A 19,770-nucleotide genomic window follows, 5' to 3' on the forward strand; every position below is an offset into this window, starting at 1 on the left:
TGCTGCATGTCATGTAGATGAATGAGGTTTGGGAAGAGAAGATGGGTTCATTTCAATCATGGTTGCCATATTGTAAAAATCAGTCTGAGTGGCAATCAATGTCTTTGAGAGAATCAGCTCTCTGAAGTGTTGGGATGGATTTTGGGATCTGTCTTTAGCTGCATCTCAAATGACACCCTATTCCCTATATAGCGCATCATTTTTGGCCAGAGCCCTAGTACGCGGCTGTCCCATGTAGCTCTCGTCAAATGTAGTACAAGATATAGCAGATAGGTTGGCATTTCAGACACATATTCTGTGTTGTCATTGCATTTTGTTGAATATCATTCTCACTACGCCCCAAGCCAAGTGATCCTCCATTCCCAGACATCCCAAGACAGTGAACTGTACTCACCTATCTGAGACGCATGATAGCGAGGCGGGTTTATCAGTTTATGAGTTCCTATGGGGAGAGGCGGTGGGGAAATTGGTTCCTCCGCTATCAAAGGGCAGAGAGGAATGTATTGAGGGAGAGGAAAGAAAAAAATCTGTCTGCATTTTTCTCTCTCGTGCGTTCTTTTGTTCTCTCGCTTCATCTCTCTCGATTTGTCTGTGTGTCTCTCTGTTTCTCTGTCTCTCTATCTCTCTCATTTCTATAGGGAGCAAACAGTATAGCCTTAATGGACTTTACTGTAATTACTGTAATTCAAATCCATTCACACATGCTTGCTTGTTCGCCTCCACCCAAAGAAAAATAATTCATTTTACTAATGCATTTTAACCTTTTGAGAGGTTGTATTAATGTGATGCACAAGTCGTTTTTTTTTATTGCACTTTGCAATCATATGCATCATGGACATAACAACATATGACATACTGTGTGGACATATGGACATATTTCAATCTTCATCCATTTCCCATTTCACCACCAAAAACACCTTCCATGTACAAAGCCTTTACTCTATTCTGGATTGTTCACTGGCCACTCTGATTGGTTCTAGAGCTCTCCCTGAGAGCCGACATGTCTAACTGCACCTCCCCACTGGGCTGCCCGACCCACTTCTCAGGCTCTCCGGGGATGAAGATCTACATTGACCCTTTTACCTACGAGGACCCCAATGAGGCCGTCCGGGAGTTCGCCAAGGAGATTGATGTGTCCACCGTCAAGATCGAAGAGGTCATTGGTGCAGGTAAATGTGAATGAATGTGTGTGCGTGTGTGAGTGGATGTGAAGGGGTGTGCGGAGGGTGGGGTGCAGTTGTGTGTTGGATATCTTTGTGGGTCAATATTTATTTATGTGTGCAAATGTACCGTGAGGGGAAAAAATCCCCTGCTGATTTTGTACGTTTTCCCACTGACAAAGAAATGATCAGTCTATAATTTTAATGCTAGGTTTATTTGAACAGTGAGAGACAGAATAACAACAAAAAAATCCATAAAAACACATGTCAAAAATGTTATAAAATGATTTGCATTTTAAGGAGGGAAATAAGTATTTGACCCCTCTGCAAAACAAAACCCTTATTGGCAATCAGAGGTCAGATGTTTCTTGTAGTTGGCCACTAGGTTTGCACACATCTCAGGAGGGATTTTGTCCCACTCCTCTTTGCAGATCTTCTCCAAGTCATTAAGGTTTCGAGGCTGACATTTGGCAAGTCGAACCTTCAGCTCCCTCCACAGATTTTCTATGGGATTAAGGTCTGGAGACTGGCTAGGCCACTCCAGAACCGTAATGTGATTCTTCTTGAGCCACTTCTTTGTTGCCTTGGCCGTGTGTTTTGGGTCATTGTCATGCTGGAATACACATCCACGACTCAAATTTCAATGCCCTGGCTGAGGGAAGGAGGTTCTCACCCAAGATTTGACGGTACATGGCCACGTCCATCGTCCCTTTGATGCGGTGAAGTTGTCCTGTCCCCTTAGCAGAAAAACACCCCAAAGCATAATGTTTCCACCTCCATGTTTGATGGTGGGGATGGTGTTCTTGGGGTCATAGGCAGCATTCCTCCTCCTCCAAACATGGCGAGTTGAGTTGATGCCAAAGAGCTTAATTTTGGTCTCATCTGACCACAACACTTTCACCCAGTTGTCCTCTGAATCATTCAGATGTTCATTGGCAAACTTCAGACGGGCATGTACATGTGCTTTCTTGAGCAGGGGGACCTTGCGGGCGCTGCAGGATTTCAGTCCTTCATGGCGTAGTGTGTTACCAATTGTTTTCTTGGTGACTATGGTCCCAGCTGCCTTGAGATCATTGACAAGATCCTCCTGTGTAGTTCTGGGCTGATTCCCCAACGTTCTCATGATCATTGCAACTCCACGAGTTGAGATCTTGCATGGAGCCCCAGGCTGAGGGAGATTGACAGTTCTTTTGTGTTTCTTCCATTTGCGAATAATCACACCAACTGTTGTCACCTTCTCACCAAGCTGCTTGGCGATGGTCTTGTAGCCCATTCCAGCCTTGTGTAGCTCTACAATCTTGTCCCTGACATCCTTGGAGAGGTCTTTGGTCTTGGCCTTGGTGGAGAGTTTGGAATCTGATTGATTGATTGCTTCTGTGGACAGGTGTCTTTTATACAGGTAACAAGCTGAGATTAGGAGCACTCCCTTTAAGAGTGTAAAAAAACACTTTTTGTGGTTATTCTGTCTCTCACTGTTCAAATAAACCTACCATTAAAATTACAGACGGATCATTTCTTTGTCAGTGGGCAAACGTATAAAACCAGCAGGGGATCAAGTACTTTTTTCCCTCACTGTACAGTATTTTGCCACTGACCTCTTCCAACCTCCTTACCCATGTTACATGTGCCCTGTGATGCATTAGTCTCTCTCTCTCTCTTTCTCTCTCTCTCTCTCTCTCTCTCTCTCTCTCTCGACATGTCCTTCCTCAGTGAGCCAGGCCAGACCTTGTTGACTGTATGGAGGACATGCTGATGTGTGTTGATTCATACGGAGACTAAAATAACACCATGCAGGCTAATGAGACAAGGACTGGAATAGACTCACATGGTCTGGCTGGGACACACTGCATGATAGGAAACACTGTGTGAGGGAAGGATAGGGGGAGATGGAGGAGTGGAAGGAAAGAGGGATGGGGATTTGCTAATTACAGGAAATATTAGATATTTGCTGTGAATTTGTTGGGTTGTTACTCTTTTAGTTTCCATTGATGAATTTCCTCCCCAGATGCTGAGCTGGAAGGAAGCAAGACAGAATAGTTTCAAAATGAAATTACTACTACTAGTTTTAAAATGAAAGCTACAATGAAAGCTCATGTATGTGTATGTAGTCATAACTACCTAAAATTGGAAGTTACAGGAAATTCTTAGAATGACAATGAACCATTCTTAGAATAATTGTTTTAACAGTAACTGGACTGATATTCCAAGAACAGGCTGGGGAACCTTATGACCAGACCAGACATGGTTTGACTAGACAGCCTTCCCTGAAGAGCGCCCTCATTCATAGAAAAACACTTATGCCAGCAGCAATGCCAGCAGCGACAGCCTGTCTGTTAATGGTCTTCATTTTGAGAGTTTGTTGCAAAAGTTATATAGTTTGGTATTTTTTTGTAAATCTGTCTTTTTGCCCCTAGCGGTTCAAATCACGTGCCTCTATGTCATCTCAAGGGTGGAGTTCGGTATGAAATACACTCTCTTCTAGATGTGCTGGGTGGTACCACCTCAAGGCTTACTCAAGGCTCCAGAGTGGTGCAGGGGTCTAAGGCACTGCATCTCAGTGCTTAAAGTGTCACTAGTTATGCCCGCCCGACTAGCGTCACCATCCTGGACGGTTCCGACCTAGAATAGGTGGACAACTATAAATACCTAGGTGTCTGGATAGACTGTAAATTCTCCTTCCAGACTCATATTAAACATCTCCAATCCAAAATCAAATCTAGAATCGGCTTTCTATTTCGCAAAACAAAGCCTCCTTCACTCACGCCGCCAAACATACCCTAGTAAAACTGACTATCCTACCGATCCTCGACTTCGGCGATGTCATCTACAAAATAGCTTCCATTATTCTACTCAGCAAACTGGATGCAGTCTATCACAGTGCCATCCGTTTTGTTACCAAATCACCTTATACCACCCACCACTGCGACCTGTGTGCTCTAGTCGGCTGGCCCTCGCTACATATTCGTCGCCAGACCCACTGGCTCCATGTCATCTATAAGTCTATGCTAGGTAAAGCTCCGCCTTATCTCAGCTGACTGGTCACGATAACAACACCCACCCGTAGCACACGCTCCAGCAGGTATATCTCACTGGTCATCCCCAAAGCCAACACCTCATTTGGCCGCCTTTCCATCCAGTTCTCTGCTGCCAGTGACTGGAACGAATTGCAAAAATTGCTGAAGTTGGAGACTTTTATTTCCCTCAGCAACTTTAAACATCAGCTACCTGAGCTGCTAACCGATCGCTGCAGCTGTACATAGTCCATCTGTAAATTGCCTACCCAATCTACTTACCTCATCCCCATACTGTTTTATTTTATTTACTTTTCTGCTCTTTTGCACACCAGTATTTCTACTTGCACATCATCATATGCTCATTTATCACTCCAGTGTTAATCTGCTAAATTGTAATTATTCGCTCCTATGGCCTATTTATTGCCTACCTCCTCATGCCTTTTGCACACACTGTATATAGACTTTCTTTTTTTCTTCTGTGTCATTGACCTGTTTATTGTTTTATTGGCTTGTTTATTGTTTACTCCATGTGTAACTCTGTGTTGTTGTCTGTGTCACACTGCTTTGCTTTATCTTGGCCAGGTCGCAGTTGTAAATGTGAACTTGTTCTCAACTAGCCTACCTGGTTAAATAAAGGTGAAATAAAAATACATTAATAAAACTACAGACACCCTGGTTTGAATCCAGGCTGTATCACAACCGGCTGGGATTGGGAGTCCCACAATTGGCCAACTGCCGTCCGGGTTTGGCCGGTGTAGGCCGTCATTGTAAATAAGAATTTGCTCTTAACTGACTTGCCTAGTTTAATAAAGGTTAAATAAAAAATATATACACTTGAAGTCTGAAGTTTACATACACTTAGGTTGGAGTCATTAAAACTCTTTTTCAACCACTCCACAAATTTCTTGTTAACAAACTATAGTTTTGGCAAGTCGGTTAGGACATCTACTTTGTGCATGACACAAGTAATTTTTTCAACAATTGTTTACAGACAGATTATTTCACTTATAATTCACTGTATCACAATTCCAGTGGGTCAGAAGTTTACATACACTAAGTTGACTGTGCCTCTAAACAGCTTGGAAAATTCCAGAAAATTATGTAATGGCTTTAGAAGCTTCTGATAGGGTAATTGACATCATTTGAGTCAATTGGAGGTGTACCTATGGATGTATTTCAAGGCCGCTCAGCAAGGAAGAAGCCACTGCTCCAAAAACAGCCATAAAAATGTCAGACTACGGTTTGCAACTGCACATGGGGACAAAGATCGTACTTTTTAGGAGAAATGTCCTCTGGTCTGATGAAACAAAAATAGAACTGTTTGGCCATAATGACCATCGTTATATTTGGAGGAAATAGGGGGACGCTTGCAAGCCGAAGAACACCATCCCAACCGTGAAGTACGGGGGTGGCAGCATCATGTTGTGGGGTTGCTTTGCTGCAGGAGGGACTGGTGCACTTCACAAAATAGATGGCTACATGAAGAGGGAAAATGATGTGGATATATTAAAGCAACATCTCAAGACATCAGTCAGGAAGTTAAAGCTTGGTCGCAAATGGGTCTTCCAAATGGACAATGACTCCAAGCATACTTCCAAAGTTGTGGCAAAATGGCTTAAGGACAACAAAGTCAAGGTATTGGAGTGGCCATCACAAAGCCCTGACCTCAATCATATAGAAAATGTGTGGGCAGAACTGAAAAAGCATGTGCGAGCAAGGAGGCCTACAAACCTGACTCAGTTACACCAGCTCTGTCAGGAGGAATGGGCCAAAATTCAACCAACTTATTGTGGGAAGCTTGTGGAAAGCCACCCAAATTGTTTGACCCAAGTTAAATAATTTAAAGGCAATGCTGCCAAATACTAATTGAGTGTATGTAAACTTCTGACCCACTAGGAATGTGATGAAAGAAATAGAAGCTGAAATAAATAATTCTCTCTACTATTATTCTGACATTTCACATTCTTAAAATAAAGTGGTGATCCTAACTGACCTAAGCCAGGGAATTTTTACTAGGATTAAATGTCAGGAATTTTGAAAAACTGAGATTAAATGTATTTGGCTAAGGCGTATGTAAACTTCCGACTTCAACTGTATATACAATAGTACAAATTAGTGGATTCGGCTATTTCAGCCACAACCGTTGCTTACAGGTGTATAAAATCGAGCACACCGCCATGCAATCTCCATAGACAAACATTGGCCTCACTGAAGAGCTCAGTGACTTTCAAAGTGGCACGTCAAAGGATGCCACCTTTTGTCAATTGTCTGCCCTGCTAGAGCTGCCCCGGTCGACTATAAGTGCTGTTGTTGTGAAGTGGAAACGTCTAGGAGCAACAACGGCGCAGCTGAGAAGTGGTAGGTCACACAAGCTCACAGAATGGAACCTCCGAGTGCTGAAGCACGTAGCGCGTAAAAATAGTCTGTTCTCGGTTGCAACACTCACTATCGAGTTCCAAACTGCCCCAGGAAGCAACGTCAGCACAATAACTGTTCGTCGGGAGCTTCATGAAATGGGTTTCTATGGCCGAGCAGCCGCACACAAGCCTAAGATCACCATACGCAATGCCAAGCATCAGCTGGGGTGGTGTAAGGCTCGCTGCCATTGGACTCTGGAGCAGTGGAAACACGTTCTCTGGAGTTATGAATCACGCTTCACCATCTGGCGGTCCGACGGACAAATCTGGGTTTGGCGGATCCCAGGAGAACGGTACCTGCCGAATGCATATTGCCAACTGTAAAGTTTGGTGGAGGTGGAATAATGGTCTGGGGCTGTTTTTCATGGTTCAGGCTAGGTCCCTTAGTTCGAGTGAAAGGAAATCTTTATGCTAGAGCATACAATAAATTCTAGACGATTATGTGCTTCCAACTTTGTTGCAACAGTTTAGGGGGGGCCCTTTCCTCTTTCAGCATGATAATGCCCCCATGCACAAAGCGAGGTCCATACAGAAATGGTTTGTTCGAGATCGGTGTGGAAGAAACTTGACTGGCCTGCACACGGCCCTGACCTCAACTCCATCGAACACCTTTAGGATTAATTGAGACGTTGACTGTGAGCCAGGCCTAATTGTCCAACATCAGTACCCAACCTCGCTAATGCGCTTGTGGCTAAATGGAAGCAAGTTTCCGCAGCAATGTTCTAACTTCTAGTGGAAAGCCTTCCCAGAAGAGTGGAGGCTGTTATAGTAGCAAAGGGGGGGACCAACTCCTTATTAATGCCCATGATTTTGGATTGAGATGTTGGACGAGCAGGTGTCCACATACTTTTGGTCACGAACTGTCGTTTTGATTAGTGAAAACACTGCTTGTGAACTATGGTCCAACATGCATGTTGTGTAGGATCCGTGGTCAATGAAAGTTTATTGAGCCAGATTTAAGGTCTTGCACTAGCACAATCTAATGGATTCCTATTTACCGAAATCTCTAGGTCTAATACTTGATCTCTCTAGATTGTTGATCTTGTGCTATAACCACACACTCTCTCCCCCAGGTGAGTTTGGTGAGGTGTACAAGGGACGTCTGAAGCTCCCAGGCAAGAGGGAGATCTACGTGGCCATTAAGACCCTGAAGGCAGGATACGTGGAGAAGCAGAGGCGGGACTTCCTGTCCGAGGCGTCAATCATGGGACAGTTCGACCACCCCAACATCATCAGACTTGAGGGCGTGGTCACCAAGAGTCGGCCAGTCATGATCGTCACAGAGTTTATGGAGAACGGGGCCCTTGATTCCTTCCTGAGGGTGAGTTATAGAGCATGTGTGTATCAAGCATCTTAGAGTAAAATAGCTGCTCTAAGATCAGCTGGTCTCCCTGTACATGTTATCTTATTCCTTATGATTCAAAAGGCAAAACTGATCCTTGATCAGCACTCCCACTATGAGACACATTATGAATATAGCTCCAGGAATATGGAGAGTTTTCAGTCGACTATGCCTAATTAATAATTTATTAACACAGTTTACCATGTCTTTTTGTAGTATCTTTATAGAAATGTTATACTGTGGTAATAGTTTATTTACATAATTGGCTAGTGCAACATATATCATCATATATGTGCATTGCAGCTTGTTTGTGGATTGACAAAACGCATATGAATTAGAGATGATGATATATAATGCAGAACATTTGTGACTGCAATAAACATGCAGTTCATGGGCCATGGCAATGTACTGTAGAGTTCTACAGCCAAGAATAGGGTTTAGGATTAGAGCACATTGAGCTCTATTTTAACTAACCTAACGCAAAGGTAAATCTAAGCCAGGGATCATCAACTAGATTCAGTTGCTGAACGATTTTTTTCCTGGAGTGGATTGTAGTGGGGCCGGAACATAATTACAAATAATTTGTAGGCTGCAAATTGACCGCAAGAAGCCCCAAAAAGATATCTTTGACTAAAACATAATAATTTCAAACCTTGCTTACATTTGTATATGATCACGTGTCTCTATATTATACGTGGGAATAATTGGGAACAGATTTCTTAAATTAAAATCACTTGGAGCTGATTTCCTAGTGTTTTTACAGTCTTATGTCCAACAATGAAAATTCCACAGAAAACTTGGGGGGCCAAATAAAACCACCCGCGGGCCAAATTCATCCCACGGGCCTTCAGTTGTGAACCATGATCTAAGCGCTGGCAGTAGCGCTATAGGTCTGAGGGTGTGTCAGAAATATTTGGGGTTTTGATTAATAAACAAGTTGCAGGTGTGACGAGGGCTTGGCCACTCACTGGCCAATCAATGCGTTCCATGGCTTAAAACTGCATGTGCTTGTCTTAAATTCTGTAGATTATTGATGGTCTTTGAGTTGTCATCAACTCCAATTCGGCTGGGGCATGGAATATTCTTGTCCTGGTCCATTGTTGATTAATTCTACAACTTATCTAATAGCCTAGGCTATAGTAATGAGTAATAGCAACAGTAAAAAAAATGAAAACATCCAGTATTTTCTCAATAGACTATGCTTGGAATGTTGGCAGTCAACATTGTTGTAATTGACTTCAACGAGCCTAGCATACATGTCTTTACGCATTGCACTTCTCCTCAAATGAAAATACTAGGCTACCGTAAATTGTATTGTATGTGTGTGACACAAAATCTCAATAAGCAAAATATAGCCTAGGCCTACCATTGATGCTGCACTATAGGACTGAGTAATTTAAATACGTTTGAAGTGCGTATTTGGTAACCGGATGAGAGGCGCTCTTTGGCGATAGGGATGGATACTTAAACAAGTGAAATGAAGTATGCAAGTAGGCTTATGTGTGTCTGATTTAGGATGTGCAGTATATTTTCAATTCAAGACCCTCTGACGAATAGACCATTTAAACACCTTTTATGGATAGACTACGTTGCAAGACCAGGATAAAAAAAGGCATGACAGCATTGCTGTTGAACCAGCCTTAGTAGTCGAGTCCTAAGGTAAGGGTAGCCTATGAAGGGCTTGATATGAAACGGAAAACAAGCAATCTGTTTTTGAAAACAACAACAATATTTCTAAATAGGATGGGGTCAGAAGCATGACCTCATAAATCGCTTCTCTCGTTCTATGGCACTGTGTGCACACGTTGGCCTTAGTGTCTTTACACATAACGTTCACGCGTCTATACAAAAAACTAGGCTCCTGTCAATTGTATCGTTGCCTATGTGCGAGGAAGATTCTCAAAAAAAATCGGCCCTTGATATGGCATTATAGGATTGAATAGTTTGGAGGAACGTGTCTTTGGTAATCAGACGAGGGGAATGGGAGATGAACATGGGGATGAACAGCCTACTCAATCAAGTGAAATGAAGTATGCAGGTATGTGAATTGTGAATAATGAAAAAGCATGAGGGCACAAACCTCCAAAATATGTCAAAGCACTCTCAGTTGACCAGTAGACTTTCAGTGGCTCTCAGTAGCACCAGTATAACTCTCAGTAGAGCCCTTTATTCATAGGCTACTTGGATAATGGCCAGCATAAAAAGACAGACCTATGCGAAACTGCTACACCAGCGTTGATTAAAGGGAGAGTAGGCTATGCTTGGTTTTTAATCAAATTAAATGGGGGGAAACCCTTTTTTTTATGTTTCTGAATACGAGATTCACTGGCACAAAAGCAACATCTCTCTTCCCCTGGGCCCTGTGCGTCATGGCTGGATAGGCTGAGCTCCTGCTCTCAAAACCAATACTATCATCAACTGCATTACCGTTAAGAAATGCTTTTTCTGGGTCTTAAAACTTCCCTTTAGAGATGCATGAAATGGTCACTGTGGCCACTCAAATATTGCCACCCCTCCCACCTCAGCGCAAGCGAGCTGATGTTGGACAGGTAAATTGCCTTCACACCAGCTGAAAATAGAGACCTCTGTGTAACTCCAGAAGATTTGAAAATTAACCGAACACAATTCCATCTTCTCCTCATCGAAGACTTCCTGAAATAGCCAACTTCCGTCTTCATTTAATTTCTCCACTCATGCCCCGAGCTCTTAATGAACTATCCCCTCACTCTTTTGTAGCTGGTAAGGAACGAGCGAGTGTACAGCTTAATCAATATTCAACCCTTTTTTTTCTCTCCGTCCCTTCTTCCTCCATCTCATGGATTGGTTTTCCTCTTCACTTTGATCTACTGCTGGTTTAAAGGGACCCTTTGAAGTTGGCTTTGCTAGCCGCCACATCTGACTTGTGTTCCCATCGATCTTACCCTACCCTCTTATTTGTTAGTATGTGTCGGGTTCAAAGCTCCTCTGAGCATTGGAGACACGGGGAGGAACTAGGAAGGGTTTGGGGAGAGAGCTCCTCCGTGTGTGTGTGTGTTACCCACAGTGATGGACGATGTACCATATTTACTACATCCTCTAACAACTAGTTTTGATAGGATCGTGTTTGGAGAATCCAATTTGGGAATCAAAAAGCATACCCTTTCCTTTTGATATAAAATAGGTGATGAGATGCAAGACAAGGGCTGTCTGGGACTGTGTCAAAAGCTGCTAGCGTAAAAATCTGAAGAACAAACCACTTTAAGCGTAAGGCTTCAAGATTCAGTCACATAATCAGACAGAGAAAAAAAACTGTTTTCTGTCTTGTAGAAGTAGGTCGCGCTCAGATAGGCATCAGGTTAGGCTGTTTGTCACACTGTGTGTGTATGAACATTGTACATATGTCTGACGGCAGATCTTGTACCCTTGTACAAAAGTTTGCCCTTACTTCCTGGCTGTGGTGTCACAGATGCATCCGCAGGGTTTTCTAATCTGGGAGCGAGATCCCAGAGGACGCGGAATCTTCAGCACAGACTCTCTCCGTGTCAGGACAATGTTGGCTAGGCATGGCCTTTATGTAATATGACAGAATATGTGGCATAGCATGCAGAATGTGCTTGTGTTAGTGTCATGTCGTTGCGGTTGTCAAATCAATTGCATTGCAATCAAATAGAACCATGCAATCGAATACAACCGTGTCTGGTCGACACACCTCAATGCCTAATGCTGTCAAATAGTGCAGGAATCAGTGAAGTATTGCTTGTTTATTGTCAACATCTCCTTCGGAAAGGCCTGCAAATTAAAAGTTTATTTTGATATGGCCGTCGTCTTCTCCTGTCTGCAGCAAGAGAAAATGGCGGCGATCACAATAATAACAATGGTAATGACACTAACGATCCTCATTTATCTGTTTCTTTCTCTCTCTCCATCTCTTCTCTCCTGCAGCAAAACGACGGTCAGTTCACCGTTATCCAGCTGGTGGGCATGATGAGGGGCATTGCAGCGGGCATGAAGTACCTCTCTGAGATGAACTACGTCCATAGAGACCTGGCCGCTCGCAACATCCTGGTCAACAGCAACCTGGTCTGCAAAGTGTCTGACTTTGGGCTGTCGCGCTACCTCCAGGACGATACCTCTGACCCCTCCTACACCAGCTCTCTGGTATGTCCTACTAGCTACTCTCTGAGTGTTTTGTTCTGATGTTTTCCTACATTTACACTTTGAAATGGATAGGTAGGTCGCCAGCAATGTACATAGCAACTTGCTGAAAACAAGCAACATAGAACAAGGAAACTGTGATATGTCTCCTTTTTGGTGTGTGTGTGTGTGTGTGTGTGTGTGTGTGTGTGTGTGTGTGTGTGTGTGTGTGTGTGTGTGTGTGTGTGTGTGTGTGTATAGGACTGCTTGAGTACAATAGGGGTAAATGGTACATCTAAAGAACTACAACAGTTTGTGCGACCATCTCTCAGGCATTTCCTTTCAGTCCTCTTCACCACTCTCCCTCACCTCAACTCCACCTCTGTCTCTTCTCTTTAACATTCCACAAGCCTTCTCTCCTCCTTCTCCTCCCTCTTCCCGCTAGTCACGCAGCAGTACTGTCACATCTTCATTAGTGCAGAGACATGCAGACTTAGAGGAAGGCCCCTTTCTCATTGGGATGCGTAGGATGCATGCAAACTGAAAGGGCATCCCAGACCCTTAAACTGACAGATTCTATTATTACTCGGGCATCATGGAAGGGTTTGTGCCCTAATTAACACCACAGAGGAACAGATCTGTAATTATTAGTCACCAACGTTAGTGTAGCCGACTGTGTGCCCTGCATTGACTTTCATTTGAATCTGATAATTAGTTGGATATATGTAGTGGTTTATTATTTGGTTGCTCCTGACAGTTTGGAGGAATTACAGTCAGCCTGGTGCCGTACCAGAGTCCCTTCTTTAGTGAGGTAAACTTTTGGGAAATTATTTATATGTACATGAGGAAATACATATAATTCCACTGCATACGCTTAGAAAAAAGGGTTCCAAAAGGGTTCTTCGGCTGTCCCCATAGGATAACCTTTTTTGGTTTCAGGTAGAACCCTTTTGGGTTCCATGTAGAACCCTCTGGAAAGGATTCTTCATGGAACCCAAAAGGATAAGCCTGGAACCGAAAGGGTTATACCTGGAACCAAAAATGTTTTTTCAAAGGATTCTCCTATGGGGACAGTCGAAGAACCATTTTAGGTTCTAGATAGCACCTTTTTTTCTAATCATCAACGATCAAACACAAAAATGCTCTAAATATAGAGGTTCTAAGGCATCATAACAAAGGATTCATGAGTCAGGTATCAAGGTAGTACAACAATAGAAGACTAAAATTAGTTCTTATGTATCTAAACATCGGTGTTCTTTGTGAAATCAAGGACATGATAACAACAGTACAAACCCACGTCTTCCTTCAGTCAGAAGAGTATTATTATTAGAACTCAACAGCGTGTGTGTGTGTGGGTGCGAAGTGTGTGACTGAGTCTGTATGTGTGTGTGTGTTCCTGACTGTGTGTGTGTCTGTGTGTGTGTCTGTCTCTGTCTGTCTGTGAACACTGAGATACCCGGAAAGGCGGTTGATTGACAGGTTGTCTTAGGTGTGAACAGGAAGTGTGATATGGGTTTGGGAAGTTAATTGCCCACTAGGAAGGAAGACCTACCTGGGTCTCTGTGACCCCTGTGGTTAAGCCCTGCTGAAACAACAAAGACAAGCACACCTTCTGTTGTCAGCTGTCAATCTCGCTGATACCACGAAGGGGGTTAGATGTTTGGATTGGATTATTGTTTAGTGTTCTTGATGTTTAGTTGTTTCATGTACAGTATACAAAACCCCTTGAAAATGAGATGATGTATCTCAAGGGTTTTAGACTGGCGATAAGGGTTGAAAAATAGATAGATATAGGCTTTAGGATATACCTTATTGTCCCCAAGGGGAATTTGTCTTGGACATTAGAAAGGTACTGTACAATGACAGTACTTTTCACACCAACTGTTTTTTTGTGCTTAACCTTTACCCAACCCAGGTATTCCTAATGATAGGACCTATATGGCATGAGAGTTCTGCCATATAACACATATACAGAAACTGCTATTTGCACTCTGTCCATAAGCACACCAGTGTAACACAAGTCTCTCCGAGCATTCCGCTTGACCTTACTGTGTCTTGTCACTAGCTGTGTCCTGACCCTCCATTCTAATCCACTCTCCTGGGGAACGTTCTGGGAATATTCTCTATCCACAGCGGAGACGTTGTGGATAGAATTGTGGTCCTTGGGTCCCTCACATCTTACTTTAATTAAGCCATGCTTGCTGCCAAGCCGCCATGGCAGCGCCCTTCACTCGCTGTCCTCCCTCCGCCGGTTACGAGGTGAACGCAGAATGCCAAAGCAATCATGGAGCGAGGCCAGCGCGGCTTGTGGAGGCCGAGGGAATCAGGGAAATTAACTTCCGCCAACGTGCTGTGATATACGTCGCAATCGACCTCCTCCTCCTGCAAATTAATCACCTTATTTTCCTTTCTCTCCTTCCTTTGTGATGTTTTCCCACCATTTCGGAGGGCACCAATTACCTAGCTTCCAGAGCGGTGCTGGGGAGGGTGCTGGCGGACATGCTGTTAATTACATAGTGTTAACTCTGGGGTTGGTACTCACGCAGGGACCAGAGTGGCTATAGGAGCAGGGGGGTAGAGAAATACATTTCTCCTCAAATGTTTGCTGCATGGTCGCAAAAGGTAATCTCTTTATTTAGGCTTTGGTGATTCAGTTGTAATGTTTTGACCAGCACATGGTTTAAGACCTAATTGCTAACTTGAACCATGTCAGTCAAACCGTCTGACCGTTGTCAGTATATCACGAAAGCTCGATTAAAGATCACTTTGACGAGCATCAAACAAAACATTGACTACAGATGTTTACAGACGTCGACTTTTACCTTCTTTCTCTTTCTCTTTCTACAGCTATTGTCCCGCTTCAGCACTATATTTGGTTGTGTGTAATTACTCCCAGCATGCACCTCTTCAGGATGCTGCCCTCACTGCGAGTGGAGAGGGATGACCCGTGTGACCTTACGGAGGACAGAATTGATTTTTAGACGCTCTGCGGGCCATGAATTTCACATCAGTCCATCTATTTATCCTTCTATCCGTCCATCCATCTTTTCACTTATTTTTCATCACATATTTTCCCTGGGGGACCAAGTGGCTCAAAGGAATGACAGGCAGAGTCCCTGCGTAATGTATGATGTGTTGTGTGTGTGTTTGGTTTAGTTTTACTATCCTTGTGGGGACCAGAAGTCCCCAGAAAATTCGGACAACTGGGTACATTTCGCCTGCCCCCACAAGGAAAAAGGTTTTTTTTAGGCTTAGGCATTATTTCCAGCTGAAATAATACATTTAATAAAAATATTATATAAATGCCCTGAAGCAAAAATATACACAAATAATATATTATCTGATGAAATTGCTTTAGAAAGGTACACAAGACACGGATGTCCTCTCTCCCCCTTCCTGTTTGCACTGGCAATTGAACCGCTTGCAGAAAGAATTAGACAGGATCCAAATGTAACAGGTATCAGTATTGGTAAACATGAATATAAACAAAACTTATTTGAATATGATCTCGTGATATACAGTTGAAGTCGGAAGTTTACATACACCTTAGCCAAATACATTTAAACTCAGTTTTTCACAATTCCTGACATTTAATCCTAGTAAAAATTCCCTGTCTTAGGTCAGTTAGGATCACCACTTTATTTTAAGAATGTGAAATGTCAGAATAATAGTAGAGAGAATGATTTATTTTAGCTTTTATTTCTTTCATCACATTCCCAGTGGGTCAGAAGTTTACATATACTCAATTAGTATTTTGTAGAATTGCCTTTAAATTGTTGAACTTGGGTCAAACGTTTCGGGTAGCCTTCCACAAGCTTCCCACAATAAGTTGGGTGAATTTTGGCCCATTCCTCCTGACAGAGCTGGTGTAACTGAATCAGGTTTCTAGGCCTCCATGCTCGCACACGCTTTTTCAGTTCTGCCCACACATTTTCTATAGGATTGAGGTCAGGGCTTTGTGACTTTGTTGTTGTACCTTGACTTTGTTGTCCTTAAGCCATTTTGCCACAACTTTAGAAGTATGTTTGTCGTCATTGTCCATTTAGAAGACCAATTTGCGACCAAGCTTTAACTTCCTGACTGATGTCTTGAGATGTTGCTTCAATATATCCACATAATTTTCCTGCCTCATGATGCCATCTATTTTGTGAAGTGCACTAGTCCCTCCTTCAGCAAAGCACCCCCACAACATGATGCTGCCACCCCCGTGCTTTACGATTAGGATGGTGTTCTTCGGCTTGCAAGCCTCCCCCTTTTTCCTCCAAACATAACGATGGTCATTATGGCCAAACAGTTCTATTTTTGTTAAATCAGACCAGAGGACATTTCTTCAAAAAGTACATATGGAAATAGATACTTTTAATCCTGTTTCCTCCAGCATCTTCACAAGGTCCTTTGCTGTTGTTTTGGGAGTGATTAGCACTTTTCGCACCAAAGTGAAGAGGCACTGAGATTGAAGGTAGGCCTTGAAATACATCCACAGGTACACCTCCAATTGACTCAAATGTTGTCAATTAGCCTATCACAAGCTTCTAAAGCCATGACATACTTTTCTGACATTTTCCAAGCTGTTTAGAGGCACAGTCAACTTAGTGTATGTAAGCTTCTGACCCACTGGAATTGTGATACAGTGAATTATAAGTTAAATAATCTGTCTGTCAACAATTGTTGTAAGACCTCCAACCTTCCGACTTCAACTGTATGTGTGTGTCTTCATGCTCGCCTGTGTGTTTGCGCACACTTGAATGGGTGTGTGTCTTTGAGGCTGCATCAAAGAGGGCAAGCGGTTGAGAGGCGAGGTCACCCACAGCCCAGTAACATACCTCATCCATCAAACCCCCGCGACCTGACTGACATTCTCCCTCTCTCCGCTCCGCTGCCTTCAATCCACCCTCTGTTTTTGTTCCTTTTTTTCTATTTCCATCCTTTCCTCCTTTCCTTCTCTCCCTCTGGCATGTTTCCTTTTGTGTTGTTTATCACGCGTGTGAAATATTTATGTGGCAAAAGTTACAGGGGACTTAAGGGGAACTCATCCCTGAGTAAAGAAGTGAAAAAGAAGCGGAAAAACTCAGAGAAAAGTTGCCATTCGGTCCACCCAGACTCCTTTATCAAAGCGGGAACATGGCTTGATTTATAACTCCTGTCATGTGTGACAGATCAAGCTGCTATCTATGACTGAGGTGGGCATACTGTGCCTGTATGGATGCACTGTGCCTGTATGGATGCACTATGGATGCAGAGCATGATTCAGACATGGTGATCCTCTACATAGCACACTGAAGGGGGGACCAAATGTAATGTGGGAGACAGATTTTGTCACAACCCTGACCTCAGTCCATATAATGACATTGGACAATCATGGGAAGTTGCTGGCCAGTCCGCCAGTTAGTAAACTAGCGAGCTACTACAGATTCAATTCATTTTTGATTAATTGGTCCTCAAAGAGAGAGAGACAGAGGGTCACAGCATGCTAGTTCCTGGGAAGAGAAAACGCTATGATAGGGTAACATGTTTTACAATTTAGCAGACACTCTTATCCAGAGTGACATATAATAGCAATTGGGGTCAAGTGCCTTGCTCAAGGGCACATCGACAGATTTTTCACTTAGTCGGCTTGGGGATTAAAACCAGAGACCTTTAGCCACTAGAATACCTGCCGCCCAATGACATGAGTAGAGACACATCAGTTCTTGTTTAAACAACCCAGGCAATCTGTTATGTGATTAGTCTGTGTGCTGTGGGCTGTAATTGCCTATTTTCCAACTTCTCAGAGTCATCTCAAGGGGACAGAATAAAGATGTCACCCGGTTACACAAGCCAAGGTCGTAGTCTAATATTAAACCTCTGAAAAAGCCTAACAAGGATGTGCAAAAATACATGATAATAAGATAGTATTCACGCTGGGTTTAATTTGAGGGGCCCCTGGTGGCCCCTGAGTCATCAGGGGCCCAGATAGAGGTTGCACAAGGGTAGGGAGCATTTCTATTAAGCAGAAGTGGTGTCATCGAGTTGAAGATCTGAAGGAATATGTTACCTGCAAAAGACTACACAGACGTTTATCGAAGGTCGGATTTCATACCCTGCCATAATGGCGCCGAAGGAGATGGCTGCCGTTTCACGATCCTGTAACCAATTGGGATATTGTGTATGTTTTTTTGTGTTATTTGTAAGTATTTTGTACATAATGTTTCTGCCACAGTGTCTTGTGACCGAAAAGTGCTTCTAGAAATCAGAACAGCGATTACACACCTTGAACTGGACGAATAATTTCACTTTAATGAGTCGGACGAGAGGGATTTACTCCAGACAACCGAACATGCCCACATCCCCATCATTCGCAGGAAAAGGTATCGCGGAAGGCGATCGGGGTGCCTTGTGAGGATCCGCCGAAGAGTGGCTAATCTCCCTTTGCCATCGGTACTATTGGCCAACGTACAATTGCTGGATAATGAATTGGACGAACTAAAAGCACGTATATCCTACCAACAGGACATTAAAAACTGTAATATCTTATGTTTCACCGAGTCGTGGCTTAACAACGACATCAATAACATACAGCTGGCGGGCTATAACTGTAACGGCAGGATAGAACAGCAGCCTCTGGTAAGACAAGCGGTTGGGTCTATGTATATTTGTAAGAAACAGCTGGTGCACGATATCTAAGGAAGTCTCGAGGTTTTTCTCACCTGAGGTAGAGTATCTCATGATAAGCTGTAGACCACACTATCTACCTAGAGAGCTTTCATCTGTATTTTTCGTAGCTGTCTACATACCACCACAGACCGATGCTGGCACTAAGACGGCACTCAATGAGCTGTATTCCGCCATAAGCAAACAGGAAAACGCTCCTCCAGAGGCGGCGCTCCTAGTGACTGTGGACTTTAATGCATGGAAACTTAAATCCGTTTTACCAAATTTCAACCAACATATTAAATGTGCAACCAGAGGGAAAAAAACTCTAGACCACCTTTACTCCACACACAGAGACGCGTACAAAGCTCTCCCTCGCCATCCATTTGGCTAATATGACCATAATTGTATCCTCCTGATTCCTGCTTACAAGCAAAAATTCAAGCAGGAAGCACCAGTGACTCAGTCAATAAAAAAAGTGGTCAGATGAAGCAGAGGCTAAGCTACTGGACTGTTTTGCTAGCACAGACTGGAATATGTTCCGTGATTCTTCCGATGGTATTGAGGAGTACACCACATCAGTCACTGGCTTCATCAATAAGTGGTTCGATGACGTCATCCCCACAGTGACTGTAGGTACATACCCCAACCAGAAGCCATGAATTACAGGCAACATCCGCACTGAGCTAAAGGGTAGAGCTGCCGCTTTCAAGTAGTGGGACTCTAACACAGAAGCTTATAAGAAATCCGGCTGTGCCCTCTGACGAGCCATCAAACAAACAAAGCATCAATCAGGACTTAGATCAAATCGTACTACACTGGCTCCGACGCTCGTCGGATGTGGTTGTGCTTGCAGACTATTACAGACTACAAAGGGAAGCACAGCCGAGAGCTGCCCAGTGACACGAGCCTACCATACGAGCTAAATTACTTCTATGCTCGCTTCAAGGCAAGTAACACTGAAACATGCATGAGAGCATCAGCTGTTCCAGACGACTGTGTGATCACAATCTCTGCAGCCGATGTGAGTGAGACCTTTAAACAGGTCAACATTCACAAGGCCACAGGGCCAGACGGATTACCAGGACGTGTAC

General features: G+C 43.4%; 1 protein-coding gene across 2 annotated transcripts in view; it reads left to right on the forward strand.

Moving 5' to 3' along the window:
- The window catches only part of LOC106568848 (ephrin type-B receptor 1), a 296,528-nt gene that overhangs the window by 257,214 nt on the left and 19,544 nt on the right, over positions 1-19,770 (forward strand). The window contains exons 10-12 of one of the 2 annotated variants that reach the window (XM_045694009.2): positions 981-1,169; positions 7,665-7,912; positions 11,855-12,070. In XM_045694009.2, coding sequence (XP_045549965.1) covers positions 981-1,169; positions 7,665-7,912; positions 11,855-12,070 — 653 coding nt within the window. The remainder of the gene's footprint in view (positions 1-980; positions 1,170-7,664; positions 7,913-11,854; positions 12,071-19,770) is intronic. The other variant, XM_045694010.2, reaches the window with a different exon arrangement.

This window comes from Salmo salar, chromosome 14 (genome assembly GCF_965601325.2).
Source record: "Salmo salar chromosome 14, fSalSal1, whole genome shotgun sequence".
Classification (NCBI taxonomy): Eukaryota; Metazoa; Chordata; class Actinopteri; order Salmoniformes; family Salmonidae; genus Salmo; species Salmo salar.